This window comes from Somniosus microcephalus, chromosome 1 (assembly GCF_052327205.1).
Source record: "Somniosus microcephalus isolate GS21.2 chromosome 1, FLI_Smic_1.0, whole genome shotgun sequence".
Lineage (NCBI taxonomy): Eukaryota > Metazoa > Chordata > Chondrichthyes > Squaliformes > Somniosidae > Somniosus > Somniosus microcephalus.
In genome coordinates, this window is record NC_140987.1 from 138226758 (window position 1) to 138254670 (window position 27913).

The 27913-nt window shown below is 44.5% G+C and overlaps 1 protein-coding gene across 1 annotated transcript in view; it reads left to right on the forward strand.

The window, feature by feature from the left end:
* Positions 1-27913, forward strand: part of trpm6 (transient receptor potential cation channel, subfamily M, member 6) — a 239866-nt gene that overhangs the window by 37629 nt on the left and 174324 nt on the right. The window contains exons 11-17 of the mRNA XM_086010032.1: positions 2098-2232; positions 3331-3384; positions 10091-10231; positions 12081-12250; positions 13563-13650; positions 18539-18816; positions 26682-26910. Coding sequence (XP_085866158.1) covers positions 2098-2232; positions 3331-3384; positions 10091-10231; positions 12081-12250; positions 13563-13650; positions 18539-18816; positions 26682-26910 — 1095 coding nt within the window. The remainder of the gene's footprint in view (positions 1-2097; positions 2233-3330; positions 3385-10090; positions 10232-12080; positions 12251-13562; positions 13651-18538; positions 18817-26681; positions 26911-27913) is intronic.

Here is a 27913-nt window from a genome sequence, read left to right on the forward strand (position 1 = left end):
GCGCTGTGAAAATCAAAAGGACTTACAAAATTATGGGGATCCCTGAAGTAACTGTGAGTTCAATTTTTTCCCCACCATTTTCTCCTCTCCTGAAAGTGCTGACTGTGGCCGGATATATTTCCACAATTGTCAAGAGCCCTTGTTCTTCATATAGAGCTACATTTTCATCTGTTTGCCATTTGTAGTGAAAAAGGTAGAGGTGGGCATAAAGCGCTATAGCTATACTTGTGTCTACCTTTCCGCTAAAAATAGTGAGCAGAGGAGAATATGCCTTCTAGATGATGAGTGTTAAAAAGCTATTTGCTTGTGGGAGGTATCACAGCCAAACCTGATTTCGTCATCACCTGATGGCTACAGAGTGCACTTTTCAGTAGGAATCACTGAATAATACAAAGTGGAAGGATAAAGCAGTAAAAAAATGTGTGGGTTCCAAGGATTTATGAATAGTGTTACAGAGTACAACAGCAAAGAGTTAATGCTGAACCTACATAGGTGATTGGTTAGGCTACAGTTGGAATATTGCATCCAGTTTGTGGCACCTTGCTTTACAGAAGATGTCAAGGCCACGGAAAGGGTGAACTAAGATGATACCAGGGATGACAGCCTTTAGTTATGAGGAGAAACTAGAGAAATTGGGACTCTGTTTATTAGAACACACACTCCAATCCGCCAGTGGATGTCAGAGTGGCTCACAACCACTCCGATAGGGGGACCAAACCCAGGCCTAAGAAAATAAATCCTTTTTACTCTTCAGCTTTAAAGAAGCCAACATGCTTTTTTAACTAGCCTGGGTAAGGTTTGGGGCCTTTCCAAGGGCCTTAACGGTTCTCATGCCAGATCTCAGCTGGCAAGAGCTCCATTCAGGCCTTTTAAGGGTGCACTGGATGCCATTCCTGGGGAAGCCTGGCAATTTCCCCAGACTTGCTCCATCTTCCAATTTCCTCAGCAGTTTACACAAGATGGAATCCTGGTAGAACAAATTCCGACCCCTAATGGGCAGTAAAACAGAAAAGGCCCAAGAAGATAAGTTCAGAATTATTTTTCTGGGGCTATTTTCCACAAGAATACTATGGGCTGTGGTTGGTCCTCTCCTCCCTCTCTCCTCCCCTCTCTAAAGGCTGACAAGTCCCCTGGACCTGATGGCCTGCATCCTAGGGTCTTAAAAGAAGTGGCTGCAGAGATAGTGGATGCGTTGGTTGTAATCTACCAAAATTCCCTGGATTTGGGAGAGGTCCCAGCGGATTGGAAAACTGCAAATGTAATGCCCCTATTCAAGAAAAGAGGGAGACAGAAAGCAGGAAACTATAGGCCAGTTAGCCTAACATCCGTCATTGGGAAAATGTTGGAATCCATTATTAAGGAAGTAATAGCAGGACATTTAGAAAATCATAATACAAGCAAGCACAGCCAACATGCTTTTATGAAAGGGAAATCGTGTTTGACAAATTTACTAGCGTTCTTTGAGGATGTAACGAGCAGGGTGGATAAAGTGGAACCAGTAGATGTAGTGTATTTGGATTTCCAGAGGGCATTCGATAAGGTGCCACATTAAAGACTTGGGCTTCCCGCCGGCATAAACGGGTAGGCATTCTGCCCATTGCCCACCCGTTCCATGCCTGGAGTTAAATCTACTCTTATGAGGTAACTCAGTAAGCAGTACTAAAGTACCAATAGGGACAATAGCTTTCCAATTACAATCACCAACAGTTGTAGCCGAGTAGAGAGCAAAAGAAAGCTAGTGAATATTGGCAACTTGAAACAAAAACAGAAAATGCTGAAAGGCTTAGCAGATTGATCAGATGCTGAGGAGAAGGAGAGGTTAACGTTTCAGGTGTGACCTAATTTTCCCTTTCAGATCCTGATCAACCTGCTCTGCCTTTCAGAATTTTCACTTTTCCTGCTAACATAATTAACAAGCATATAATGCACATCATACTTACTAATTATTGTGTCCGTACCAGACCTATATGATAGGCTTGCTTTGATAAAGAAAGTCGATGGTTTTAATTGGAACCTGTTAAGGTGTAATTCATGGATTTGGAGTTATATTGAGAAGTTCAACCCTTACACCATGTGTTTTATTTGATTGTGGTGTAGGTGGGGTCCCTGGAGCAGGCCATGCTTGATGCTCTGGTAATGGATCGGGTGGACTTTGTGAAACTACTGATCGAGAACGGTGTGAGCATGCATCACTTTCTCACCATCTCCAGGCTTGAGGAACTCTACAACACGGTCTGCACACCATTTATATCCTTTAAATTCATACAGCTTGGTTTCACATTTATTTGCAGAGCATTGCCACAACAGAATGCTGGTCGGGTTACCTGAGGCTGCTGTACACACATGGCTGCTCCAGCCAGATGCTTTAGTACACTTGCTCGCTCAAGATAATTCTCAGTCTTGAAATAAGTATTTTAAAAACTACCTGATTCAGTGGTTCTCAAACTCTCACCTCCCTCTAGCTAAAGATACTGGTAATGTACGTCTGTAAAAAAAATATTTCTCACTCCTCCTTCACATCTTTCTCTCTCTGTCTGTCTCTATTCATGCATTTCTCATTTTCCCCCTCACTCCTGTCTCTCCTCCAAATGTATTTCTCGCCTCCCTCAGTTTTACCTCCCTCTCCTCCCTCATTTCTCTTCTCTTTCACTTTTTACTTTCTCTTGTTCTCCTCTTTCTTACCCTTCCTCCTTTTTGCCTCTTCAACAGTTTTCTTTACGCTGTACTTCCTCCAGTGGTGAGCCACAGGGGGAAGATATGAAAGCTGGATGGGTTCCTCAACCAGCTAGGGAACAGGATTTCAAAACAAAAGTCACAAGGAGCAGGTAATTGGCAAGCTTGCTCCCGCTACATGTTAGTCAACAGTGTCCTGACTGATGTGTGGTGATCACAGTAGTGTTGCAGAGTGATTTTTAAATATCACTTAGAGGTAGAGGTCGCGGGGCTGAGAGGAGCGGTCAAAGTAAGCTTGGTGAGTTGGTACAGTACATCCTATAGACAGTATATACTACAGCCACAGTGCACCAGTGGTGGAGGGGATGGTTATTGAGTCCAGTGGCAGCAGCGCCGATCAGGTGAACTGCTCAGTTCTGGTTGGCGTCTAATTTCTGGAGTGTTGTTGTGGCTGCACCCATCCAGGCGAGTGGTGAGTATTCCATCACGCTCCTGACTTGAGCCTAGCAGATGGTGGAGAAGCTTTGATAGGTCAGGTGAGCCACTCACAGCAGAGTACTCTGTTTGATCCCTGGACTGCACTGAGGTGATGGTTAATATTTTTTAATCTGGATTTTTATTGAAAATATACTGACTTATCAATGATTTGCTCCACAGAAACAAGGTCCAGCTAATCTTCTGTTGCACCACTTGGTTCGAGACATGAAGCAGGTAAAGTTGGATACAGAGAGAAAACAATGACTGTGCAGTGCTAGCAGCATTGTGACACCCTGTCTGTAAACTGCTGCCAGACTGATTCTCAGTTCTGTAAGGAATGTGATTATTATGCCCGTGTATAATTGAGACACGGACTGCAGGAGTTGATTATAACAAGTCTTTACTGAATGGAGACAACCTGGAAACTGAAACTACAGAAGCCTGCTAGGGCCTTTTATACAGGGGTGGTCACTACCGGTACTGCAGTCTGAGACCAGTTATTCCCTTAAAGGTACATACACAACAATTCCTCCCCTTTTAGATAAACAGTACATAACATTCATTTAACAACTAAATAATAACTAATTACAATTACGGTTGCTAGATACATTGGTTTAAGTTAAGCAATTCAGTCTTTGAGGAGGCTTCCTGATTCTGTCTGGATAACGCCTCTTTGGGATATCAGGTTCTTCTGGCAAGGTTGCGTCGGGATCAATGTCGCTGTTTGGTTCGTCTGCTTCCAATATCACCGATTCTGCGGTAGATGCAATTGGTACTTCGGTTTCATCGCCAGGTGTATCAGATCATGGTGTGGAGTTGACGTTTTCCAGTGACTCTAGAATCTGGTCAGCATGGCATCTTACAATGCTCTCTCCAACGTCCACGGTATACATTAGAGGTCCTTGCCGTGTACAGATTGTTCCTGGCTGCCATTTCTCTGTGCGGTAGTCCCGGGCCAAAACTGGTTGACCTATCTTAAAACTCTTGGTTGGCCTTTCATTCATATTCTGAAACTGCCTGTTCTCCACATCTCTTCTGACGTTTGGTTTAACCAAATCCAAGCGGCATCGTAGTCTTCGATTGAAGAACATCATGGCTGGAGTTTGGTTGGTAACCGCATGTGTCGCATTCCGGTAGGCAAACAAGAAGTTATCCACCTTGTGTTGTAGGGGTATATCTTCATTACACATTGCCTTGATAGCCTTCTTGAATGTTTGAACAAACCTCTCGGCCAATCCATTAGTGGCTGGATGATATGGGGCGGATGTGTAATGCTTAACACCATTGTTCTTTAAGAACCTCCGGAACTCTTCAGACACAAACTGTGGTCCATTGTCAGAGCAAATCTGTTCAGGCAGCCCATTCCTGGCAAATATGGTTCGTAAGACTGTAATAGCCTTTTCTGTGGTGGTTGAGGACATTTTTATTACCTCTGGCCACTTTGAATGTGCATCCACCGCAATTAAAAACATCGAGTCCATGAAGGGACCAGCAAAATCAATGTGCACCCTTTGCCATGGAGATGAGGGCCACTCCCATGGATGTAGAGAGGCTTGTGGTGGGGCGTTTTGGACCTTCTGGCATCCTGTACAGCTCTTGGTCATCTCTTCGATTTCTCTATCGATTCCCGGCCACCACACAAACGCTCTGGCTAAGTTCTTCATTTTTACCCCTCCCAGATGGCCCTCATGAAGCTCATTGAGCACTCTATCCTTCAATTTGGGTGGAATTACTACTCTGGATCCACACATCAAGGTTCCTCTGCACACTGACAGCTGTTCTCTTCTCGGCGAGAATGCTGGCAGCAGTGGTTCGCCATGTGCTGGCCATCCCTTCACCGTTAAATCATAGACCCAGGAGAGTGTCGGGTCATTTCATGTTTCCTTTTCTATGTTTGCATTCGTCACAGGGAGACATTCGACTTTAGTCGAGTGGAATAACTCCACTGGATCCACTGCCAGTTCTGCTTCCACCATCGGCAACGGTAGGCGCGACAATCCATCAGCATTCCCATGCTGTTTAGTTCCCTTGTACTCGATGTCATATTGGTGTGCCCCTAGGAAAAGGGACCACCTCTGTAGCCGTTGTGCCGTCATTATCGGTACGCCCTTCTGAGGGTTGAAAATGGAGACGAGAGGTTGATGATCAGTTCGTAGAGTAAATTTCTGACCGTGCAGGTAGTGATTGAACTTCTTCACCCCCCACACCAGGCTGAGGGCCTCTCTGTCAATCTGGGCGTAGTTACGCTCGGCTGAAGTTAACGAGCGTGACGCAAAAGCTATCGGCCTCTCTGAACCATCAAGGAATTTATGTGACAGTACCGCCCCAACACTGTAGGGAGATGCATCACACGCCAGTCTTATCGGTAGTGATGGGTTGTACTGAGCCAATACTTCTCTTGAAGTGATTAGGTCCTTACTCTTCTGAAAGGCCCGCTTACATTCATCGCTCCATTTCCATGCTACTCCCGTTCGTAGTAGGGCGTTCAGTGAATGCAGAATTGTGGACAAATTCGGCAAAAGCTTATGGTAGTAATTCACCAATCCGAGGAATGACCTCAGTTGCGACACATTTTCAGGCGCTGGAGCCTTAACTACCGCTTCAATTTTGTCAGGGGACTTATGCAACCCCTCTTCATCAATCACGTGGCCACAATACGATATCTGTTTCTTAAAAAACTCGCACTTAGGGCGATTGGCTCGTAGCCCATGGTCACGTAGTCCAGTGAGCACCTGCTCTAGGTTGGCAAGGTGTTCACTGTCATCTTCACCTGTCACTAGGATGTCGTCCAAGTAACACTGAGTCCCCGGAATCCCTTGCAGGACTTGTTCCATCGCTCTTTGCCATATCGCCGGAGCTGATGCTACTCCGAATACCAGTCGATTATACTGGTAAAGACCTTTGTGAGTGTTTATCGTGAGATACTTCCTAGAGGATTCTTCAACCTCCATCTGCAAATATGCTTGTGCTAGGACAATTTTTGTAAAACGCTTCCCTCCAGATAGTGAGGCGAAGATATCTTCTATCCTTGGAAGAGGATATTGTACTGTGTGAAGGACTGGGTTCACCGTCACCTTGAAGTCCCAACAGATGCGAACCTTCCTTGGCTCCTCAGACTTATTGTTTAACGTTTTCTTCATGACAAGAACGATGGGTGTCACCCACTCGCTCCAGTCTACCTTAGATAACACGCCTGCATTCTCCAGATTCTCCAGCTCTGCCTCGACGGCTGGGCGAATTGCATATGGTACCGGTCTTGCTTTGAAAAACTTGGGAATTGCATTCTCCTCTATTTTTATCGAGGCGGTTACGCCTTTAAGAGTGCCCAGTTCTTGTTGAAATACCTCTTTGGCATCAGCTAAGATTGTTGACAATCGTCCAGGAGTGACGTCGTCATCCTTTTTACCAGCCACCGTCAGTACTTGAATGGAGTGCCAGTCTAAACTTATCTTTCTGATCCATTCACGTCCCAATAAAGATGGTCCACCATCTTGCAGAATGTAGAGATACAATTTCTGTATTTTCTTGCCGTTGTATTCGACAGGCACCCTTATTTTTCCTCTGGGGTATACTTTTTGCCCCGTATACGTCCTCAAGACAATGGATGTCTCTCTCATGGGTATGTGTGAGAATAGCCGCTCGTAGTCTCGTCGATTCATGACGGTTAGAGCTGATCCTGTATCCAATTCCATTTTGACTTGGGACCCTGCTATCGTGAGGGTGACCCAAATGGTTTGGTGATCCTCTTTTGCGATTACGTTGTGAAGTTTGAGACAGCTTAGTCTCTTGTTCCCAGATTCACTATTGCTCATCTGGTCTTCAGAACTACTGTCCGTCATCTTTTGTACTTTCCTGTACGGTTCCTTAGTAGCCTTTTTGTTGTCGTTGGTCTTCTTCCCAGACCTGCAAACTCATGCAATGTGTCCCATCTTTCCGCATTGCCTGCATATTTTGTCCTTGGACCAGCAGTCCTTCTGGTCATGGTTTGTTCTGCCGCAGCGATAACATTTTGCAAATCTCCGTGTCATTTCGTGGGTGCCGTATTCCTGTGGCTTTTGTTGTATTTCTGCAGCTCCCCTTGCTGCTGCTTCGTACGATACTGCCACGCTGAAAGCCTTATCTAGCGTCAGCTCTTTCTCTGAGAGTAACCTCTTCTGGGTTCCTTCACTCAGGAGTCCACAGACAAATTTGTTCCGTAAGGTATCTGCCAGTCCTGCTCCGAACTGGCAGTGCTTTGATAGCTTGCGTAGTTCCGTAAGGTAATCAGCAACGCTCTCATTTTTATGCTGATTTCTCCTGTGGAATTTAAATCTTTCTGCTATCAGCAGTGATGTAGGATTTAGGTGTTCCTGTAGGATAGCAACAATTTCGTTAAAACTCTTCGCCTTCGGTTTGGCTGGAGTAATCAGGTCCCGCAATAGGCTGTACGTTCTTGCGCCCATTAAATTTAGCAATACCGATGCCTTTTTCTCCTCGGCTATTTCGTTTGCCTCGCAATATACCTCGACTCTTTCCACATACGTGGTCCAGTCTTCTATTGCATTATCGAAGGCAGTGATATCGCCAGTCTTTGGCATCTTGAAAATCTAAGATGGCGCCTCCCGCGCTTTGCCTTCGTCCCCGATGGATCAAAATGGCGCCTCCCGCACTTTTCCTTCTTCCCCGCCGAGTTAAGATGGCGCCTCCCGCGCTTTACCGCTGCTGCCGCTGCTGCCAACGCTGTTGCTGGCGATTATATTTATTTTACTATCCTGTAATGGCGACGCCCTATGGTCTTCGCGCCTCCCCGATCGCTGCTGCCAACGCCGCTCTCCGCGGTATTTTTATTTTTCTATCGCGCTTCAATATTTGCTCCGTTAATTGAAGAACCGTTCCCATCGTGGAGCGGACCCTCTGGGACACTTCCCTCCCTCTTCTTAGGTCCGAACGCTGCCCGGCTGCGAAGCACCGGCTGCGCCCTGTGTGCTCCATCCTCTCTCTCTCTCTTTGCTTCCTGACTCGCTGCCCGGCCCCGTCGCAGAGCCACCTGATCGAGCTCTAGCCCGCCGCAGCCCAGGAAGGATCAGTGCACTACCTGCCACCAGCCTGATTAGCTGGGAAACCACAGACTGGAGACCAAGCCTGGCTCTCGACAGTCTCTCCTGCACTTTTCAATTAGATGATTTGGAGGGCGGATGCCCACGGTCGATGCCCGTTTCTCGAGTTTCTTTGGATTATTATTATTTTTTTTTTTTTCTTCTGGCTTCGACCTTCAATAACGTCGTCTGAGGTGCTGCCGAGTTGCAGGTAAGTTTGTTTCTTACTCGTCGCCAGTATTATGTCCGTGTATATTTGAGACACGGACTGCAGGAGTTGATTATAACAAGTCTTTACTGAATGGAGACAACCTGGAAACTGAAACTACAGAAGCCTGCTAGGGCCGTTTATACAGGGGTGGTCACTGCTGGTACTGCAGTCTGAGACCAGTTATTCCCTTAAAGGTACATACACAACAGTGATCATGTAATCCCTCTCAGTAATTCCTGTCCTTGGTGGTCAGCACTATCCTCCAGGAATGACCTTCCTTCCTCCTTTATTGTGAGACAGCTAGCTACATGTAATGATAGGAACATTGGAACAGGAGTAGGTCATTCAGTCCCTTGAACCTGCTCCACCACTCAATTAGATCATGGCTCCATCTACCTGCCTTGGTTCCATAACTCTTAATAACCTTGCCTAACAAAAATATATCAATCTCAGTTTTGACATTTTCAATTGACCTAGCCTCAACAGCTTTTTAAGGGAGAGAGTTGCAGATTTCCACTACCTTTTGCATGAAGAAGTACTTTCTGAAATCACCCATCACCCCCTGAACAGCCTAGCTCTAATTTTAAGCTTATGCTCCCTTGTTCTGGATTCCCCTACCAGAGGAAAAGTTCCTCTCTGTTTTGATACACAGAGTACAGGTGATCAGCCTAACTGTATAGAGAGAGTGGCCTTTCAGTTTCTGTATCTTTCGAGCCCTCCAAAGAAATGCTGAAAACCATGCTCCTTTATACACCATAATATATATTTTGGCTACATAAAAGGAAAATGTCATAGATAAAACTTCATGACGTATCTATTCCCAAATCCTTTGAAGACCGACTATTCACGTAAACACTTGTAGTTGTTTACTCTGAAGCTGCTTCCACTAAACAAGACTTCCTGATGTGACAGTTACTAACATCATTGAAGAATAAGCTTTATCAACAGTTATCTTTCCATACTATAGCTAATGGATACCTCCTACCCATGTTTATTATCCTAAAGTTATACTTTAATCACTCATAGCTGACATCTATCATCTATTTCTTTGCACAAGCACTTTACATATCAGAAGACAAATTATGCTTTCCCCTCACGACACTTCAAACTCATCCTGTTTATATTGGAAAGTCTATTGCTCTATGATACAAAGAAGTTTGACTGTTAACTCTTAAATCTCCAAGATGTCCAACATACATTTCTCCAGGATGTCCAACAGCATGCTGTACTGATCCTATGTAGGGTCTAGACTGTGGGTGGGGGGGGGGAGGGGGGCATGGGAACTCCCGATTTAGGAAGTCTCCACCCCTAGCCCCAACTCCCTTTACAACAATGACTTTGTGGGGGCGGATGGAAGCTCCATCCCACAAGGCCGTACAGGAAACTTTGCCCTGCGGCCTGGACCTAATGTATGCAGGTCATGGCAGAGTTTGTGGCTGTTCCAGCAGACTCCCACTGAAATTCTGGTGGAGCCTGTAGGCACGGTTGTGCATTTTCAGCCCCAATATGCCATCTCCACTTCAGTTACTGTCTGTAGAAATTAAACTGAAATGAGTCACATCAGTAGGGAATGACATGATTGAAGAGAATTTTACAGTACAGATAAAATGATGCAGATTTTATTGAGAATTTTAATGCGAGCTTCTGTTTCTAGAGCAACCTTCCTCCTGGTTACAAGGTTACTTTGATTGATATTGGCTTAGTGATGGAATACCTGGTAGGAGGTGCATATAGAAGCAGCTACACACGGAAATCCTTCAGACTCCTGTACAACAACCTCTACAGACAGCACAAGGTAAGGAACAGGCTGGCTGCTCTAGTGCCCTTGTGGGGATAGTCCTGTTGCTATATTGGTGGCATCACATTGTATAATTAATCACTGTTAAGTTACTGTTATCTCAAACACTTTCTTTTGATAAATGTGAATCTGTCAGTTCTGGGATAGAAGAATAAGTCAGTGTTATTAAGATTATTCCTGCAATCATCATTTGTTGGGATTTGAGCTAACCATTTCCCTCCACTTTATTTGGGCGGGGGGGGGTGGGTGCGGGGAGGCAGGATTTCTTGAGTGTAGGTAATATTCACACTGACTTTCTGCCATGCAGTAGATGACAGTCTAGGTGTGTCAGCTTAGTTCAACCTGTAGCATCCTTGCCTCTGGGTCAGTGGGTTATAGATATGAGCCACACGACCAGGTTTGAATGTATAATCTTAGCTGACACTCCAGTGCAGTTGTGATATCCGAGTGGTAAGGTCAGAAACTGAGAGAAGCGAGATATTAGGAACAAACCCAACTGTTTATTTACACGGTGTAGCAGAGGAACATATCTCTTACAAGCTGGAAGCCAGGCACACAATTCTTACTGCACGAGCCAAGATGGAGGATCCACCTCTGAGTCATACCCATAATGCAATGCCACATTACCGTGTTAACTGGTGTACAAGGACATTGAATACATGACCCATTACCTTAAATACTGGTGAATGTGAACCCTTAATATTTGGCTCCATCTGGTGCATAACTTAAACATTACATCTCAGATTACTATAGCAGTAGTGAGAGTTTGCTACATTGTCAGCAGTGACATACTTCAGATGAGATGTTAAACTGATCTGCCTATTTCAGGAGGGTGTTAATGAATCGATGGTAATGTTCAAATTAGAGCAGTTCTTCTGATGTCCGAGCAAACATTCCTCCCTCAAAAATAAAAGCGATTAACTGGTCATTCATCCAGTGCTGTTTGTAGGACATTGCTGGCACAGAATGTTGCTTTCCTACACAACAGTCACTGTACTTCAAAAATAATTCATTGTCTGAAGCACTTTGAGCCATTTCAAAATATAAGGTGCTAAATAAATTCAAGTTTTATTATTATTATGTAAGTCATATTCGAGTATAATTGCGACAATATTCTGATGTAGGATTAGCATGCTGGGAAATCATTCAAACTTTTAAAAAATTAATTGCATAATAGGAAAATGTATCGATAAATGAGACAGATATTGCTCCTAGTTTAGAGATGTATCTTGTTATGATGATTTCATTTGAGTATTGGATTCCAGTATTATGAACTGCACCTCCCGCTCCAATAGAATTGTTTAATTTTTGCATCTTTATGTATGTTTGTTGTTTACTGGCATTTTTATTTTAAGAAAAGGAATACATTAGCCTGTGTAAATCGCCTGATTCTCCCTCATTGAGGCAGTACATTTGAATAACTCTGCTAACTTCTGATTGAGTGTCTTAATTTACCATGGTTTTGAGTAACATATTTTGTGTTAGAAATTGTAAAGTTCCCATCTAGGTGCTGATTGACTGCACTTATCATCTTGTGTCATGTCAGGGTATTGCCCCATCATTCTTTAATATCTTTCTTCTATGTTAGTTAGAAATTACTGCTGTTACATACTTTGAGATAGCCACATACATACACACACTCACACAGTCCATATGTACACAATACTGTACACAGATCAGTGTTAACAACTTATACAGTTATCTGGATAGGGCTTTAATGTTTGAATTTTATAATTGCAATTGGAAGTATGGTAGATAAAGCAAATGGATTCTCAAGAATATTGTCAGTTTAAATGTAGATATATTACTTATACACATGGCTAAGAAAGAAATGTATTTTCCACAGCGAGTTGGACGTCATAGTGTAACCAGTTTCACTCAAAGCTGGAGCCATCATTCCTTGCGCCAGAACAGAGAACCGGCTCCCAGAATGGAAAGCGGTGAGCAGAGGCTGCATTCCCAGTTCATTAGAACAGCCCAACCATACAAGCGCAAGGTACAGCATTCTTCTTCTAAGTTTAGTAATTATGAATGTTGACTTTTATATTTACTTTAAATTTGATATGGAGTATGATGTTGATAAAGATATGAATCATCCTACATCTTACCCAATCTGTTAATAAGCAGCTCAGCCTGTCAAATTCACATTATTCAGAACATGTGACCCATTTATTGCCTTACAATTTCCAAATTTATATGGAACATATAATGGATAACTGGGAACAATGTTAGAGCCAGCAATATGCCAAAATAAAATTTCACCTCATAACAGCTTCATTAACAGTTGGAAAGGGATTTTTAAGCATTACTGAAATTACATTAAAAAAAAATTCATTTATGGGCTGTGGGCATCGCTGGCAAGGCCAGCATTTATTGCCCATCCCTAATTGCCCTTGAGAAGGTGGTGGTGAGCCGCCTTCTTGAACCGCTGCAGTCCGTGTGGTGAAGGTACTCCCACAGTGCTGTTAGATAGGGAGTTCCAAGATTTTGACCCAGCGACGATGAAGGAACGGCAATATACTTCTAAGTCAGGATGGTGTGTGACTTGGAGGGAAACTTGCAGGTGATGGTGTTCCTATGCGCCTGCTGCCCTTGTCCTTCTAGGTGGAAGAGGTCGCAGGTTTGGGAGGTACTGCCGAAGAAGCCTTGGCGAGTTGCTGCAGTGCATCTTGTAGATGGTACACACTACAGCCACGGTACGCCGGTGGTGGAGGGAGTGAATGTTTAAGGTGGTTGATGGGGTGCCAATCAAGTGGGCTGCTTTGTCCTGGATGGTGTCGAGCTTCTTGAGTGTTGTTGTAGCTGCACTCATCTAGGCATGTATAATTGGGTGCATAGATTTTGTAAAACTTAATGAAACTATCAATTTGGCCCATTACTGCAAGTTTGGTACAAATACCACTGTATCTAATAGTTCTTTTTTTTGCCAAGTGCAATTTTAATCCATATAACTAAGATGGGACTCCTAATAAAACATTATTGAATTCTGCCACTAGGTGCTACTAATATTTTTATTAAATACAATAAACAGGTTAAAGACACCAAGGGACTGAACATCATGAATGCACCAACATTTTCTCCATTTGATTCCTTGAACTCATGTAAATTGGTGCCTTGGATTTATGTAAATTAGACATGGAAGTCCTGAATGAAACTCTAGTTTTAGAAACCTATATCTGAGTGTCTGGGAGAGAACTGGGGAAATGTAACTGAGACGCATTAAAGGAAATTCCAAATTCACACCAGGCAAAAGTTCAGGCATTTGTAAAGATCAGAATTTGAAGCAAGTTCAGACCATTTTTATTTGGAAATGTCTGATATTTTTTAGATGTCTACACTCATATACAATTTGTATGCTCCTCCTCTTATGGAAAATGGCATTTGTGGAAAAGTTCTCCTCTTTAGCCACTCAAGAAGTTTATTTCTCATTCATGTACCTTGGGGGTTTAAGTAGGGCATGCATCTGAGTTTTTCAGACAGCTAGCCTCCAAGTTTCCTGCTGATCTAGTGCAGAATGTTGGCTGTGTCCAATTTCCTTGGATGTCCAGTAGACAGGAGAAGGGGACACACAGAGGGCAATTTTATGAATGTGTGCACCCACTGGAGAGAATCACCTGGTGGAAATGCACTCTCCCCACAATTCACTGATGGGTGCTCCTGGTGGCTGAGACTCCCTGCCAGGAATGTGCATTTCTCAAACTGACCCTATAGGAGTCCATATATCAATCTATTGTATATTAAATTCATGCATAGTACCCACCCGACTTTAAATGGTCTTGAATTTCCACAGGGCCAGCAGCACACTCCTGGCATAAATCAGTTGGGAGTGCAGCATTGTCCCAGGGAAATTGGCATGGACCCAATTATGCCAGGTACCAATGCAAGTTTCATTTGGGGCCTGATTAGGGCGGAACCTCTGTCTACCCCAAACATGAAGGCCCCTGACTTCAGAGAAGGAGGGGCTTGGGGGAGCAAATTTCCAACCTGAATTTCCTCAGCATGGCCTCTCTAATGTCCAATGACTTGGATGCCTGAAAGAACCCAGTGCACAGATGATTGGAGTGGTGGAAGTGGAACCCGCCTGGGTCCTGGTCTTGGATTTTCATATTTGAAAGCTGGCAGATTTTGGAAATACCCACAGGGGCCAGTTGGGCAGGAATGACTAGGTGGCTAATGAGCAGCTGACCAATGTTGCAATCATATAAGTGAGGTGACCTCCTTGACCCCGAGTAGTCTAGCAGGTCAGGAGTGGAGGTAACCAGTGCCTGCTCCATGGTGCTTCCACCGCCAGAGCAGGCCTGAGGATATTCATTCCAATGTGTCCATAGCGCATGGAAATCCTGCCACACTTTTTGGTTGGCTCAAGTTTCCCAGGAACTAATCAAAAACACTGTCCCACTAAAACTTTTGCTTCACTCTCTCTCACCATATTCTCTGCCTCACCATGAGGATGGCCACGTGAGACCGGGCCCCTCCAGTAATCTAAATTAATTTGACAGCAAAAGGATTTAAGTGACACCAAAAGCTCTATAAGAAAGCTCTAGCAATTTAAAAACTTCATCTGAGCATTAAGATTATGGGTCATAGTCTTTACTTCTCTCATTGCAGTTTATGGTGTGGGAGAAATGGGTTTTGCTTCCTGGGACACTGGCACCAGTACTGGGGCAGGAGGGAGCTGTTCCGTTGGGACGGGCTTCACTTGGCCAGTGCTGGGACTAGAGTCCTGGCGGATCATATAACTAGGGCTGTAGAGAGGGCTTTAAACTAACTAGTGGGGGGGAGGTTCCTAGAGAGCAAATAATACAAATGACAACAGAGAAGGTCATAGACTTAGGTAGCAGTGGGGAAATTAAAAACCAGAGCATGTCAGGAAGGGGCAGAAGGTATGGAGTAAAAGGTAAAGTAATAAAAAGGGCAAAAGCAGGAACTAAGTGTCTCAAAACATCTTTGAAAGTTCTCTATCTGAATGCACGTAGCATTCGTAACAAAATAGATGAGTTAATGGCACAAATAACTACATATGGGTATGATCTTGTGGCCATTACAGAAACATGGCTGCAGGGTGACAATGCCTGGGAATTAAACATCAGGAAGGACAGGCAGGAAGGAAGGGGAGGTGGGGTGGCTATGTTAATAAAGGAAGGAATCACTGTAATACAGAGAAATGATATTGGGTCAAAAGATCAGGACAATGAAACAGTTTGGGTGGAGATAAGGAATAATAAGGGGAAAAAAACACTAGTGGGCGTAGTCTATAGGCCTCCGAACTGTGGCAACTCTGTTGGACGGAGTATCAATCAGGAAATAGTTGAGGCTTGTAATAAGGGAACATCTATAATTATGGGGGATTTTAACTATCATATTAATTGGACAAATCAAATTGGGCAGGGCTGCCTTGAGGATGAGTTCATTGAGTGTATTAGGGATGGGTTTCTTGAGCAGTATGTAACTGAACCGACCAGGGGGCAGGCAACCTTAGATCTGGTCCTGTGTAACGAGACAGGATTAATTAAAAATGTCCTAGTAAAGGATCCCCTTGGAATGAGTGACCATAACATGGTTGAATTCCATATTCAATTAGAGGGTGAGAAGGTTGGATCTCAAACAAGCGTGCTAAGCTTGAATAAAGGAGACTATGAAGGTATGAGAGCGGAATTGAGTAGAGTGGATTGGGAAAATAGATTAAAGGGTAAGACGATACATGATCAGTGGTGTACATTTAAGGAGTTATTTTACAACTTCCAAAAAATATATATTCCACTGAGAAGAAAAGTGTGTAAAAGAAAAGACAGCCATCCGTGGCTAAGTAAAGAAATTAAGGATAGTATTCGACTAAAAACAAGGGCATATAAGGTAGCCAAATCTAGTGGGAGGATAGAGGATTGGGAAAACTTTAAAAGACAGCAAAAATAACAAAATGATTGATTAAGAAAGGGAAGATAGATTATGAAAGTAAATGAGCAAAAAATATAAAAACAGATAGTAAGAGTTTTTATAGTTATATAAAAAGAAAAAGGGTGGCTAAAGTAAATGTTGGTCCCTTAGAGGATGAGACCGGGAAATTAATGGTGGGAAATATGGAGATGGCAAAAACACTGAGTGAATATTTTACATCAGTCTTTACAGTAGAAGACACTAAGAATATCCCAACACTGGACAAACAGGGGGCTAAAGGGGGGGAGGAGCTCAACACGATCAAAATCACTAAGGAAGTGGTACTCGGTAAAATAATGGGACTCAAGGCGGATAAATCACCTGGACCTGATGGCTTACATCCTAGGGTCTTGAGGGGAGTGGCGGTAGGGATTGTGGATGCATTGGTAATTTTCCAAAACTCCCTGGACTCGGCAAAGGTCCCGGCAGACTGGAAAACTGCTAATGTAACACCCTTATTTAAAAAGGGCAGTAGACAGAAGGCTGGAAACTATAGACCGGTTAGCCTAACATCTGTGGTAGGTAAAATTTTGGAGTCCATTATTAAGGAGACAGTAACAGGGCATTTGGATAATCATTATTTAATAGGACAAAGTCAGCATGGTTTTATGAAGGGGAAGTCATGTTTGACAAATTTGCTGGAGTTCTTTGAGGAAGTAACATACAGGGTGGATAAAGGGGAACCAGTGGACGTAGTGTATTTAGACTTCCAAAAGGCATTTGACGAGGTGCCACACAAAAGATTATTGCTTAAGATAAAAAATCACGGGATTGGGGGTAATATTCTGGCATGGATAGAGGATTGGCTATCTAACAGAAGGCAGAGAGTTGGGATAAATGGTTCATTCTCAGACTGGCAATCAGTAACTAGTAGTGTTCCGCAGGGGTCAGTGCTGGGTCCCCAACCCTTTACAATCTATATTAACGATTTGGAGGAGGGGACCGAGTGTAACATATCAAAGTTTGCAGATGATACTAAGATGGGGGGGAAAGTAGTGAGTGAGGAGGACATAAAAAACCTTCAAGGGGACATAGACAGGCTAAGTAAGTGGGCAGAGATTTGGCAGATGGAATACAATACTGGAAAGTGTGAGGTTATGCACTTTGGCAGGAAAAATCGTAGAGCAAGTTATTATCTTAATGGCAAGAAACTGGAAAGTACTGAAGTACAAAGGGATCTGGGGGTCCTGGTGCACGAAACTCAAAAGGTTAGTATGCAGGTGCAGCAAGTGATTAAGAAGGCCAATGGAATGTTGGCTTTCATTGCTAGGGGGATAGAATATAAAAATAGGGAGGTATTGCTTCAGTTGTACAAGGTATTGGTGAGACCGCACCTGGAATACTGCATACAGTTTTGGTGTCCATACTTAAGAAAAGACATACTTGCTCGCGAGTCAGTACAAAGAAGATTCACTCGGTTAATCCCGGGGATGAGGGGATGGACATATGAGGAGAGGTTGAGTAGATTGGGACTCTACTCATTGGAGTTCAGAAGAATGAGAGGTGATCTTATTGAAACATATAAGATTGTGAAGGGGTTGGATTGGGTGGATGCAGGGAAGATGTTCCCGATGATGGGTGAAACTAGAACTAGGGGGCATAGTCTTAGAATAAGGGGCTGCTCTTTCAAAACTGAGATGAGGAGGAACTACTTCACTCAGAGGGTGGTAGGTCCATGGAATATGCTGCCCCAAAAAACTGTAGAAGCTACATCATTACATAAATTTAAAACAGAAATAGACAGTTTCCTCGAAGTAAAGGGAATTAAGGGTTACGGGGAGCGGGCAGGAATTTGGACATGAGTCTAGGTTCGGATCGGTCATGGCCCTGTGGGTAGCGGAGCGGGCCCAGGGGCCGTGTAGCCTGATCCTGCTCCTATTTCGTGTGTCTAATTCTGTTAGATACAGGAGATGGTTCTGTGATAGTGGATTGGCGGTTAGGATCAGATCAGCCATGATCTTATTGAATGGCGGAGCAGACTCGAGGGGCCGATTGGCCTACTCCTGCTCCTATTTCTTATGTTCTTATGTTCTTATATGATGTATGCTACACATTAAGATTTAAGTTGAAATATTTATTTGATAAAGTTTCCGCTACCAATATATTCTACAATCTCGGTGTTGTATTATTTCCCTGTGTGAATTGTAACATAATTCACTCCAAACATATCCAGAATAATTTAGCACATTTCTAGGGAATTGCACAAATAATGCATAAGCAATATTATTTAATTGTACAGTGCATTCAAAGCAAAAACCCTCTTCAAGCAAGTTCTTACCTTGTCCTATTGTTTAGCAACTGAAAATTTTGTATGCATTGAATCTGCTAGTTTCTATCCACTCTAAATTGTGATGTTGATTTTTACAGGAGAAATCTGTTTCACTCTGTAAGTCAAAAAGGAAGCAGAAAGATGGTTTAAATTTTGCAGAGGAGCACGATTCTGCAGGTTTTATCTACCCCTACAATGACCTGCTGGTGTGGGCGGTGTTGATGAAACGGCAGAGGATGGCCATGTTCTTCTGGCAGCATGGAGAGGAAGCCATGGCTAAGGCAGTGGTGGCCTGCAAACTATACAGGGCAATGGCTAACGAGGCTAAGCAGAGCAACATGATGGATGACACTTCGGAAGAGCTAAAACAACATTCCAAGTAGGATTACTCACTAGTCACTTTCTACTTTTCTCTTCAATAACTTTAATATGTTGAAATGGCTAGGAATGACGTTGAAAGAGATCTAGAAGTAATTTATATTATCCCATGTGTTCTCTGAGAACTGCCTATCCAAAAACATGCATACTCCCATGTGAAATAATTTTCCAGCATTTTGCGCATTCAATGTTAAGCAGCTTCCAAATTAAGGAACAATGGCACCAGATTTTGCAGTAGGTAATAAGAACATAAGAACATAAGAAATAGGAGCAGGAGTAGGCCATTTGGCCCCTCGAGCCTGCTCCGCCATTCAATAAGATCATGGCTGATCTTTTACCTCAACTCCACTTTCCTGCACTACCCCCATATCCCTTGTTTCCCTTAACATCCAAAAATCTATCGATCTCCGCCTTAAATATACTCAACGACTGAGCCTCCACAGCCCTCTGGGGTAGAGAATTCCAAAGATTTACCACCCTCAGTGAAGAAATTTCTCCTTATTTCAGTCCTGAATGGCCGACCCCTTATTCTGAGACTGTGACCCCTGGTTCTAGACTCCCCAGCCAGGTGAAACATCCTCCCTGCATCTACCCTGTCAAGCACTGTAAGAATTTTGTATGCTTCAATGAGACCACCTCTCATTCTTCGAAACTCTAGAGGATATAGGCCTAGTCTACTCAATCTCTCTTCATAGGACAATCCCCCCATCCCAGGAATCAGTCTGGTGAACCTTTGTTGCACTCCCTCTATGGCAAGTATATCCTTCCTTAGGTAAGGAGACCAGAACTGTATACAATACTCTAGGTGTGGTCTCACCAGGACGCTATATAATTGCAGTAAGACGTCTTTGCTCTTATACTCAAATCTGCTTGTAATAAAGGCCAACATACCATTTGCTTTCCTAATTGCTTGCTGTACCTGCATGTTAACTTTCAGTGGTTCGTGTACAAGGACACCCAGGTCCCTCTGAACACCAACATTTCCCAATCTCTCACCATTTAAAAAATGCTCTGCTTTTCTATTTTTCCTACCAAAGTGGATAACTTCACATTTCTCCACATTATATTCCATTTGCCATGTTCTTGCCCACTCACTTAACCTGTCGAAATCCCCTTGAAGCCTCTTTGCATCTTCCTCACAACTTACATTCCCACCTAGCTTTGTATCATTCCCTGCAGGTATGGCGAGTGAAGGACAACAGAGGTGTTGAAAAATTATCCCGAATATTTGTCTGTTTGACCTCTGTATTCCAAGAATCCCCTCAAAGGTTGAGGAATTCTAATCCCTAATTACCCCTCTATATTTGAGGCTGCCTGGGATAATGTATGGAGGCAGGTGGTTAGGCATGGAAAAGCAAACAGGAAATGGCGAAAAGTGGTCATGGCAAGGGAGGGATTGGGGCGTGTTGAAGGCGAAGGGTTCAGAGGTTACAGGTCATCTTGAAGATGTCCCAGTAAACATACTGGACAGCACCTACCGACCTCTTGTTGACGGTGAACTGTCAGCGTTCGCTGTCACTATCCCCTGAAACTGACTGTAACTTCAGCAGTATTTAGCGCATGTGCAGCTAAACGCGGAAATCCTGAAGTTGCGGCCAGTCATTCACTGCTCCAATACAATCTGCGCTGTGAAATCAGTGGAACTGATGAAAACTTAAGCTTTTCCTCATTAATATTGCTGTTAAACACCCTATTAAATGTAAAGCCTTGTTGGAATAGGTGTAACTGGGGTTTTAACAGCATATTAACTGCTGAACAACTGTTATGGCCCTGAAAAACTAATTTTATATTTGTGGAATGTCAATTTTCTCCATTATGATAAAAATGACTAGATTAAAAAAATTAAGTTTGTTCATCACATTTCAGCTTCTACCTTAACCCCATGTATATGTCTCAATCTTTAATTTGCTCTCTGTAACATCTTTAAAAAGTGCAGATAATCAGTGCTTTTCATTTCCTGGTTTGCTGTCTGTGCAAATTCATCAATGTGATTGGCTGCTTCGAGCGTTTGATGTCATCACTGCTGCATTACGCTAGGAATCCCCTATTGACAGCGCTACAATCAATAACATGTCGAGGAAGCTAAACTTCTCGCCACAGAGATCGCATGAGGTCAAGTTCAACGGCGCTCGCCATTGCTTCGCCGCTGACCACAAATTAAGGACCAATATATTTTTCTGTATTCTAACAATTTTGGACATGAAAATCCACGTGTGTGAATTCACCCCCTCACTCCTTATGGCCCTTCCTCCAAGTCAGCTGAAGTTCATGGAGTCAGGGGGAGGTGCCACAAGGAGTAAGACTTTGGCACACTGGGCTGTAACTGCAGCACCCCCTGAAGAAAATTCTTCCCTTGTCTTTGGCAGTACAAACCCCAATCCCAGCGTGGATCTCCAGGGTGGGCCCTATTTCCACTAGGTAACGGAAAGGTATGTGTGTCTGACCAGGTGTATCTTTATCGATGCTACACTGGGTCCCAAGTACAGACTGGGGCATAGGAACTCCCAACTTAGGGAGTTGTGGTTCACCTTACATCAGTGGCCTTGTAGAAGTGTTCAGAGGGTCCAACCCCACTTGGCCAATTGGTAACTCCACTGCAAGCTTGGGAACCAGAGTATCAGGTCCCAGCCTAGTTTACAGCCATTGCAGCAGTTTCCCAGCAAAGTTACGGTGGGGAGTCGTCAGAATGGTCACTGAATTTTGGCTCCCATCTAATTATTCCTTTTCATTCCTGACACTTCCTCACCTGTGTAGCAATGACTTCATCCTGATGTACTGCTAAACAACATTCACCAAGAGAAACATGGAAAATGTTTATACAAATGCTCCATTTACTTTACAGTGTTGCTGCTGAAACTTCAGCATCAGGGTTAGTTTATGTTGCTTTTGAAATAAACAAAAATATAACTTGTATTTATCTCATGCCTTTCATGTCCTCAGTGCATCTCAAAGTTCTTTAGATCAATTTAAGTATTTTTTGAAGTGATGTCACTGTTGTAATCTAGGAAACACTGCAGCCAAATTGTGCGAAGCGAGGTTCTGTAAACAGCAATGAGATAAATGACCAGATCATTTGTTTTAGTGATGTTGGTTGAACGTTAAATATTGGCCAGAACACTGGGAAGAACTGCCCTACTCTTCTTTCAATAGTGCCATGAGACACATGTGAGATGACAAATGGGACCTTGGTTTAATGTCTCAACCCAAAAACGACACCTCTGATAGTGCAGCACTCCCTCAGATAGATTTTCATTAAACAAAGGTACTAAGACTTATGGGGCAAAAGTGGGTGGATGGAGTTAGGTCACAGATCAGCCATGATCTCATTGAATGGTGGAACAGTCTCGAGGGGCTAAATGACCTACTCCTGCTCCTATGTTCCTATGGTGATTCAGGTCTCCTCACTTTTATCCTGTCCTTTATGACTGGGGATCTCTGAGAGCAATGGCAGAAAAATTGTCCCTTATGACTTTTTAATCAAAATAGGCATTGGAATCATAAGCAAAATGTAAAACTCGTATCACAGGTCTTACCCCCACCCCCACCACCCTCCTCATATTTGTTCAACACCTTTTGGTAAGAAAACACAATGATACATATTGTGAACCCATAGAGCTTAAACAACAGTGATCAATACTGGCAATCTCTCATTCTGCAGCTTTTTAAAATTTCGTTCCTGGGATGTGGGCATCGCTGGCAAGGCCAGCATTTATTGCCCATCCCTAATTGCCCTTGAGAAGGTGGTGGTGAGCCACTTTCTTGAACTGCTGCAGTCCGCGTGGCGAAGGTACTCCCACAGTGCTGGTAGGGAGGGTTTTCCAGGTTTTTGACCCAGTCAAACTTGGAGGTGATGATGTTCCCATGCGCCTGCTGCCCTTGTCCTTCTAAGTAGTAGAGGTCGTGGGTTTGGGAAGTGCTGCCGAAAAAGCCTTGGCGAGTTGCTGCAGTGCATCTTGTTGATGGTACACACTGCAGCCACGGTGTGCCGGTGACGGAAGGAGTGAATGTTTAAGGTGCTAATGGGGTGCCAATCAAGCGGGCTGCTTTGTCCTGGATGGTGTCGAGCTTCTTGAGTGTTATTGGAGCTGCACTCATTTGGGCAAGTGGAGAGTATTCCATCACACTCCTGACTTGTGCCTTGTAGATGGTGGAAAGGATTTGAGAAGTCAGGAGGTGAGACACTCACCACAGAATACCGAGCCTCTGACCCGCTCTTGTAGCCACAGTATTTATGTGGCTGGTCCAGTGAAGTTTCTGGTCAATGGTGACCCACAGGATGTTGATGTTTGCGAATTTGGCGATGGTAATGCCGTTGAATGTCCAGGGGAGGTGGTTAGACGCTCTCTTGTTGGAGATAGTCATTGCCTGGCATTCCTGTGGTGCAAATGTTACCTGCCACTTATCAGCCCAAGCCTGAATGTCGTCCTGGTCTTGCTGCATGCGGGCATGGACTGCTTCATTATCTGAGGAGCTGTGAATAGATCTGAACACTGTGCACTCATCAGCGAACATCCCCATTTCTGACTTTATGATGGAGGGAAGGTCATTGATGAAGCAGTTGAAGATGGTTGGGCCTAGGACACTGCCCTGCGGAACTCCTGCAGCAATGTTCTGGGGCTGAGATGATTGGCCTCCAACAACCACAACCATCTTCCTTTGTGCTAGGTATGACTCCAGCCAGTGGAGAGTCCTTCCCCTGATTCCCATTGATTTCAATTTTACTAGGGCTCCTTGATGCCACACTCGGTCAAATGCTGCCTTGATGTCAAGGACAGTCACTCGCACCTCACCTCTGGAATTCAGCTCCTTTGGCCATGTTTGCATCAAAGCTGTAATGAGGTCTGGAGCCGAGTGGTCCTGGCAGAACCCAAACTGAGCATTGGTGAGCAGGTTATTGGTGACTAAGTGCCACTTGATAGCACTGTCAACAACACCTTCCATCACTTTGCTGATGATTGAGAGTAAACTGATGGGGCGGTAATTGACCGGGTTGGATTTGTCCTGCTTTTTGTGGACAGGACATACCTGGGCAGTTTTCCACATTGTCGGGTAGATGCCAGTGTTGCAGCTGTACTGGAACAACTTGGCTAGAGGCGCGGCTAGTTCTGGAGCACAAGTTTTCAGCATTACAGCCGGGATGTTGTCGGGGCTCCTAGCCTTTGCTGTATCCAGTGTGCTCAGCCTTTTCTTGATATCATGTGGCATGAATCGAATTGACTGAAGACTGGCTTCTGTGATGGTGGGGACCTCAGGAGGAGGCCAAAATGAATCATCCACTCGGCACTTCTTCCTGAAGATGCTTGCAAATGCTTCAGTCTTGTCTTTTGCACTCACGTGCTGGGCTCCGCCATCATTGAGGATGGGGATGTTCATGGAGCCTCCTCCTCCCGTTAGTTGTTTAATGGTCCACCACCATTCACAACTGGATGTGGCAGGACTGCAGAGCTTTGGTCCGATCTGTTGGTTGTGGGATCACTTAGCTCTGTCTATAGCATGCTGTTCCTGCTATTTAGCATGCATGTAGTCCTGTGTTGCAGCTTCCGCAGGTTGACACCTCATTTTTAGGTACATCTGGTGCTGCTCCTGGCATGCTCTTCTATACTTCTTATTGAACCAGGACAGGTCACCTGGCTTGATGGCAATGATAGAATGAGGGATATGCCAGGCCATGAAGTTACAGATTGTGGTGGAATACAATTCTGCTGCTACTGATGGCCCACAGCGCCTCATGGATGCCCAGTTTTGAGCTGCTAGTCCTGTTTGGAATCTATCCCATTTAGCACGGTGGTAGTGCCACACAACATGATGGAATGTGAAGACGGGACTTCGTCTCCACAAGCACTTTGCGGTGGTCACTGCTACCAATGCTGTTATGGACAGATGAATATGTGACGGGTAGTTTGGTGGGGACGAGGTCAAGTAGTTTTTTCCCTCATGTTGGTTCCCTCAACACCTGCTGCAGGCCCAGTCTGACAGGTATGTCCTTCAGGACTTGGCCAGCTCGGTCCATAGTGGGGCTACTCAGCCACTCTTGGTGATGGATATTGAAGTCCCCCACCCAGAGTACAGTTTGTGCCCTTGCTACCCTCAGTGCTTCTTCCAAGTGGTGTTCAACATGGAGGAGTACTGATTCATCAGCTGAGGGAGAGCGTTAGGTGCTAATCAGCAGGAGGTTTCCTTGCCCATGTTTGACCTGATGCCATGAGACTGCATGGGGTCCGGAGTCAATGTTGAGGATGCAGAGGAGATTTACAAGAATGGTTCTGGGGATGGGCGATCTTAGCTACAAGGACAGGTTGGAGAAGCTGGATTTGTTTTCATTAGAGCAAAGGAGTTTGAGGGGTGATTTGATAGATGTGTACAAGATTTTGACGGGTTTGGATAGGCTAGATGGGGAATGGCTGTTCTCACTAGTTAATGGTACAAGGACGAGGGGACACAGATTTAAGGTTTTGGGCAAGAAGTACAGGGGGGATGTGAGGAAAAACTTTTTACGCAGCGAGTGGTGAGGAACTGGAATTCGCTGCCGATGGAAGCGGAGACACTCAGGTCGCGATTTTATGGTGCGAGGCGGCTTGGGAGCGGCTTCCAGGTTCCAGTCCTGCCCCCAACTACATCCGGCCCACAGACATGATTTTGCATCAATTGGCCTTGTTAAGCCTGCCCTGCCGGCTTGCCAGCCAATTAGGAGGAAGCCAGTGTCAGATGACGTCATTTGATGACGCGTCATCTGCCGGTTTTCTTAAAGGGGCCCCCGCACATTTTCTTTTGACAGCTGATTTCTCATTGAGATGCTGCAAACACTGACAATCATTGTACAAAGGTGAGCTCTTGCACCCAGGCTCTCCTGTGACTCCCTCCTTAGGCTAGAACAGATGGCAGCTGCAGGTGAGGTTACAGAAGCGACCTGTCACTGGTGAGAGAGGTTCTCCCAATGAGGTGGAGCTACACATAAAAATCAATGCCTGTTAACGACAGAAAAGTCTAAATGCATTAAAAATTAATTTCCCAACATTTTCTTACCTCTGAAACTCACTAGTGCACCATTGGATCCTTCACACAACTTCTGCAGCTCTCCTCAATGCATAAACATTACAGCAGATTCACAACACGCCACACTTACCTGGCGTGGTGTCCGGATGTCGGGAAGCCCACAGTAGAAGTGTCAAAATTGGAAAAAGCCTGTTAACTGCCTGTTAACAATCTGTTAACAAGCAGTTAAGTGGCTATAATCCTCTTCCCGCCGCTAGGTGTCGGGTCCATGTGCAAATCGGAGACCTGACACCTGGAAAGATTGATTGGAGGCAGGTTGACAGCAGGTTTCCTGCCCGCTGTCAATCTTTGCAATTTTCCCGGATGTCCCACCTCCAAACCCGCCCACTAAGTGCCGGCAAAACTCCGGCCTCAATGTTTTCAAGGGGAGACTGGATAGGCACTTGAGGGAAATAAACTTGCAGGGCTACGGGGATAGAGCGGGAGAATGGGACTGACTGGATTGCTCTACAGAGAGCCAGCACAGACTCAATGGGCCGAATGGCCTCCTTCTGTGCCGTATGACTCCATGATTCCCAGGGCCACTCCCTCCTGACTGTATACCACTGTGCTGCCGCCTCTGGTGGGTCTGTCCTGCCAGTGGGACAGGACATACCCAGGGATGGTGATGGAGGAGTCTGGGCTTGAGATAACTTACCTGTGCAGTATATTTTCAAATTACAAATCGTTGCAATATTGATAAACATGTATATAAAACTTTATTTTAATGGCTCTGCAAAAGTTTTGTGCTGCTTTTTACAGACTTAAATGTTTTATTTGTCGCACAAAATTATTTATATCCTTCTTTCATGCATGAATGTCTCTACATCCTAGGGAATTTGGCCAGCTTGCTGTAGATCTTTTAGACCATGCGTTCAAACAAAATGAGAGAATGGCCATGAAACTACTGACATATGAGCTGAAGAATTGGAGCAACTCCACATGTTTGAAACTGGCAGTGTCATCTGGCCTCCGGCCCTTTGTTTCCCACACATGCACTCAGATGCTCCTAACTGACATCTGGATGGGGCGTCTGAACATGAGGAAGAACTCATGGTTTAAGGTAAAGGGGCAGCAGTGGGAACAAGGAAATGCTATTTATCCCAGATTGCACTTTCATCCCGAATCTGTTTCAGGACCCAGTCTTGTAAGGGCCCTTGTCATCTAGATTGAAAATATCCACCATGTTGTTAGAATCCAAATTTGCAGACGGCACAAAGCTGGGTGGGAGGGTATGCTGTGAGGAGGATGTCATGAAACTCCAGTACGATTTGGACAGGTTGGGTGATAGGGCAGAAACATGGCAAATACACTATAATGTGGATAAATCTGAGGTTATCCACTTTGGTGGCAAAAACAGGAAGGCAGATTATTTTTTGAATGGCAATAGATTGGGAGAAGGGGAAGTGCAAAGAGACCTGGGTGTTCTTGTGCACCAGTCGCTGAAGGTAAGCATGCAGGTGCAGCAGGCGGTTAAGAAGGCAAATGGTATGTTGGCCTTCGTAGCAAGAGGGTTCGAGTACAGGAACAAGGATGTCTTGCTGCAGTTGTACAGGGCCTTGGTGAGACCGCACCTTGAGTATTGTGTGCAGTTTTGGTCGCCTTATCTGAGGAAGGACGTTCTTGCCATGGAAGGGGTGCAGCGAAGATTCATCAGGCTGATACCTGGGATGGCAGGAATGACGTATGAGGAGAGATTGTGTCGATTGGGCTTATACTCACTGGAGTTTAGAAGATTGAGAGGGGATCTCATCGAAACCTATAAAATTCTGTCAGGCCTGGACAGACTAGATGCAGGAAGGATGTTTCTGATGGCCGGGGAGTCCAGAATCAGGGATCATAGTCTAAGGATAAGGGGTAAGCCATTTAGGACTGAGATGAGGAGGAATTTCTTCACCCAGAGAGTGGTGAACCTGTGGAATTCTCTGCCACAGAGGGCGGTGGAGGCCAGTTCATTAAATATATTCAAGAAGGAGTTGGATATATTTCTTAAGGCTAAAGGGATCAAGGGATATGGGGAGAAGGCAGGGACAGGGTACTGAGTTTGGATGATCAGCCATGATCTC